Genomic DNA, 2,768 nt, shown 5'->3' with positions numbered 1-2,768 from the left:
CGATGGAGAATAAGTCAATTACCAGACGTTGTTATTCAATCAGAATATTGCTAAGAAATAGCATCGATTGGAGAATCTTTCCATCCGACATAGACATCGTTTAATATTAATAAAGAATGCATGTGATAAGATATCCATTTGGCAAGTAATGAAAACATAGAAAGTCATCATAGTTTAGGTGGCAATGGGGACCAAGAGAATATTATTTTTACTTGTCAATTCGCTTTGTCTCTAGCCATATCCTGTACAAATTTGACTTGATTTATCACTTGAATATTCAGGAGGACGTGAATTGATACATACTAAGCCATATAAAATGGAACACTCAGCCTAGAAAATATACTCCTCCTTCTTTCTCTTACTACTCAGCATAAAGAAGAAAAAAGAAACCCTCTTTAGTAAATTTAAGAAATGAAACTCGTCGCTTTCTTGCTGTTGTGTCTAGTCTTTTGTAGCTCTCTGGGCTATTCTCAAGAAGTAAAGCTCAGGAAGAAGTTCTACAAGGACACGTGTCGTGACGCAGAGGATATTGTGAAGAAGACCATAGAGGATCATGTTGACAAAAACCCAAGCTTATCTGCTAAGTTGCTTAGAATGCACTTCCACGACTGTTTCGTTAGGGTACGTAAATAACCATATATTTATATGTATTCTCATTTTTGCAAGTACGTAAATACGTCTGTGACAACGACAGAAAAACCCTACCTCGTTAATTTTTTTTATTTTTTTTCTACATACATACATATATGCTCTCTGAAGATAACAAGTTATTAATTATCTCCTGGTTGATCTTAGGGATGCGATGCGTCGGTTCTTTTGAGCTCAACCAAGGGTAATACCGCGGAAAGGGATGCGATTCCGAACCTGTCATTGTCGGGTTTCGACGTGATCGAAGATATCAAAGCTAAGCTCGAGAAGAAATGCCCAAACACTGTATCTTGTGCTGATATTCTCACTTTGGCGACGAGAGATGCCGTGTCTCACCAATACAAGGTACGTAACGAAACTAATATGTATGTAGTCGTGAACAATATTATAATAATGAATATTATATGTGTAAGGTGGAATATTCATACAAGGTGCGTAACGAAACTAATATGTAAGATCAATTTTTGCAGTTCAAGGAACCGTTGTGGGAAGTGCTGACGGGGCGGAGAGACGGAAGAAAGTCGATAGCCGCGGAGGTGCTTCAGAATATTCCGTCGCCGTTCAATAACTTTGCTCAGCTCAAAAAGAATTTCGCCAACAAAGGCCTCACCGTCCACGACCTCGTTGTTTTGTCAGGTTATTTTACTACTGATCATGATTTTTACATTAAGCAGAATTCAGTCTCTACTTTATTCATTGTTTTTTAAAATGATAATAAAAGCCAATGATTAAATCACGGGACTCTCCTAGAATATATTTTTTTGTAGTAAATAACTTCTAGAGGAAACTTACAATCACGGAAAGTCATTCTCTTACACCTAAGTCTAATTATTGTCTCCAATCCGTTTTGTGCTGAGTGTTACATACATTAAAGTAAACCCAAGTAAAAGCCCAAATTAAATCCCTTCAATCAACTCTAAATCTCCTTAAATAATAACTAACAAATTAACGAGTCAATCTGAGTATTTAGAGCTCTTTAAATACTAATATCTTTATCATGTATTCAATACGATGCAGGAGGACATACAATAGGAGTAGGGCATTGCAATCTATTCAGCGCCAGGCTGTACAACTTCACCGGAAAAGGTGACCAAGACCCTTCTCTTGACCCAACCTACGCAAAGTTTCTCCGCTCAAAATGTTCTCCGACCGACCGAGTGACCAGCCTCGAGATGGACCCCGGAAGCGGCCAAAAATTCGACTCCAACTACTTCTCGGCGCTGAAGCAGCAAAAGGGCATGTTCGTCTCTGACGCGGCTCTCCTCACCGACAAGATCGCCAGCAAGACCGTAGGTGAGCTCGTGGACCCCGCTGACTTCTTCACCGAGTTCGCTCAGTCCATGGAGAGGATGGCTCGGATTGAAGTCCTCACCGGAGTCTCTGGCGAGATCAGGACTCGCTGTTCTGTCGTCAACTCTAAATGATTTGGCTGATGAATAGAAAAAGAATCATTAAGTTGAGGTGTTATTATATTGGTAGCTGGTCATGTGATGGTACTCTTTATGTCAATAATTTCGGACATATAAATTTGTCTGATGTCCCCTTCAATTGTAATATATTTTCAGTGGTTTATACGTATTAATTTATGTATTATGGCTCTATCTTCTTCTTTTTTCTAAAGAAAAATTTGTGTGCTTTTGCTAGCTCGCCTATGAATTTTATTTCTTTATTAAATTACTACTGAACCTTAATTTGTTTATTGATGTCTATTTGCTGGTTATTTGTTTTTATGTTTTTTTTCTTATGTTATGTTAAAAAACTGGAAATCATAATTATAACTACGAGTACTAAAATATTAACTCTTTCAGCTAATCTTTTCTAACGTTTATTATAAGATAATGTGTAATATAAAATCACATATCTTATTCTGTATTAGTCTACTTCGTTTTAAAAAGAGCTTGTATCTATCCAACTTAATTATTACCACATGCATCCTCGAAATCACCACCAATGTTGTGAACGTAATATCGAAAGTTGTGTATATTTATTCTTTTTTTTTTCGATGTAGTTAAGGAATGTTCCCATTTATTAATTTTTTGATAATGACTCTATATATACTTGTATATTCATTATTCATAATAACAACTAGCTTATTATAATTTCGGAACTCTCTCTACTTT

The 2,768-nt window shown here is 36.6% G+C and overlaps 1 protein-coding gene across 1 annotated transcript; it reads left to right on the top strand.

Annotated features, from left to right (window-relative positions):
- The first annotated feature begins 309 nt into the window (after window positions 1-309).
- LOC149391111 (peroxidase 1-like) lies at window positions 310-2,347 on the top strand. The gene is made up of 4 exons (XM_089621361.1): window positions 310-621; window positions 796-993; window positions 1,119-1,284; window positions 1,666-2,347. The coding sequence occupies exons 1-4, from the start codon at window positions 412-414 to the stop codon at window positions 2,070-2,072; spliced, it is 981 nt and encodes a 326-aa protein (XP_089477487.1). The 5' UTR covers window positions 310-411; the 3' UTR covers window positions 2,073-2,347.
- The last annotated feature ends 421 nt before the right edge of the window (window positions 2,348-2,768 follow it).

The sequence above is a fragment of the Urtica dioica genome, chromosome 7, assembly GCF_054948205.1.
Source record: "Urtica dioica subsp. dioica isolate 48M chromosome 7, U.dioica_male_clone48M_v1_H2, whole genome shotgun sequence".
Lineage (NCBI taxonomy): Eukaryota > Viridiplantae > Streptophyta > Magnoliopsida > Rosales > Urticaceae > Urtica > Urtica dioica.
This window is presented reverse-complemented; position numbering and strand designations above follow the sequence as displayed.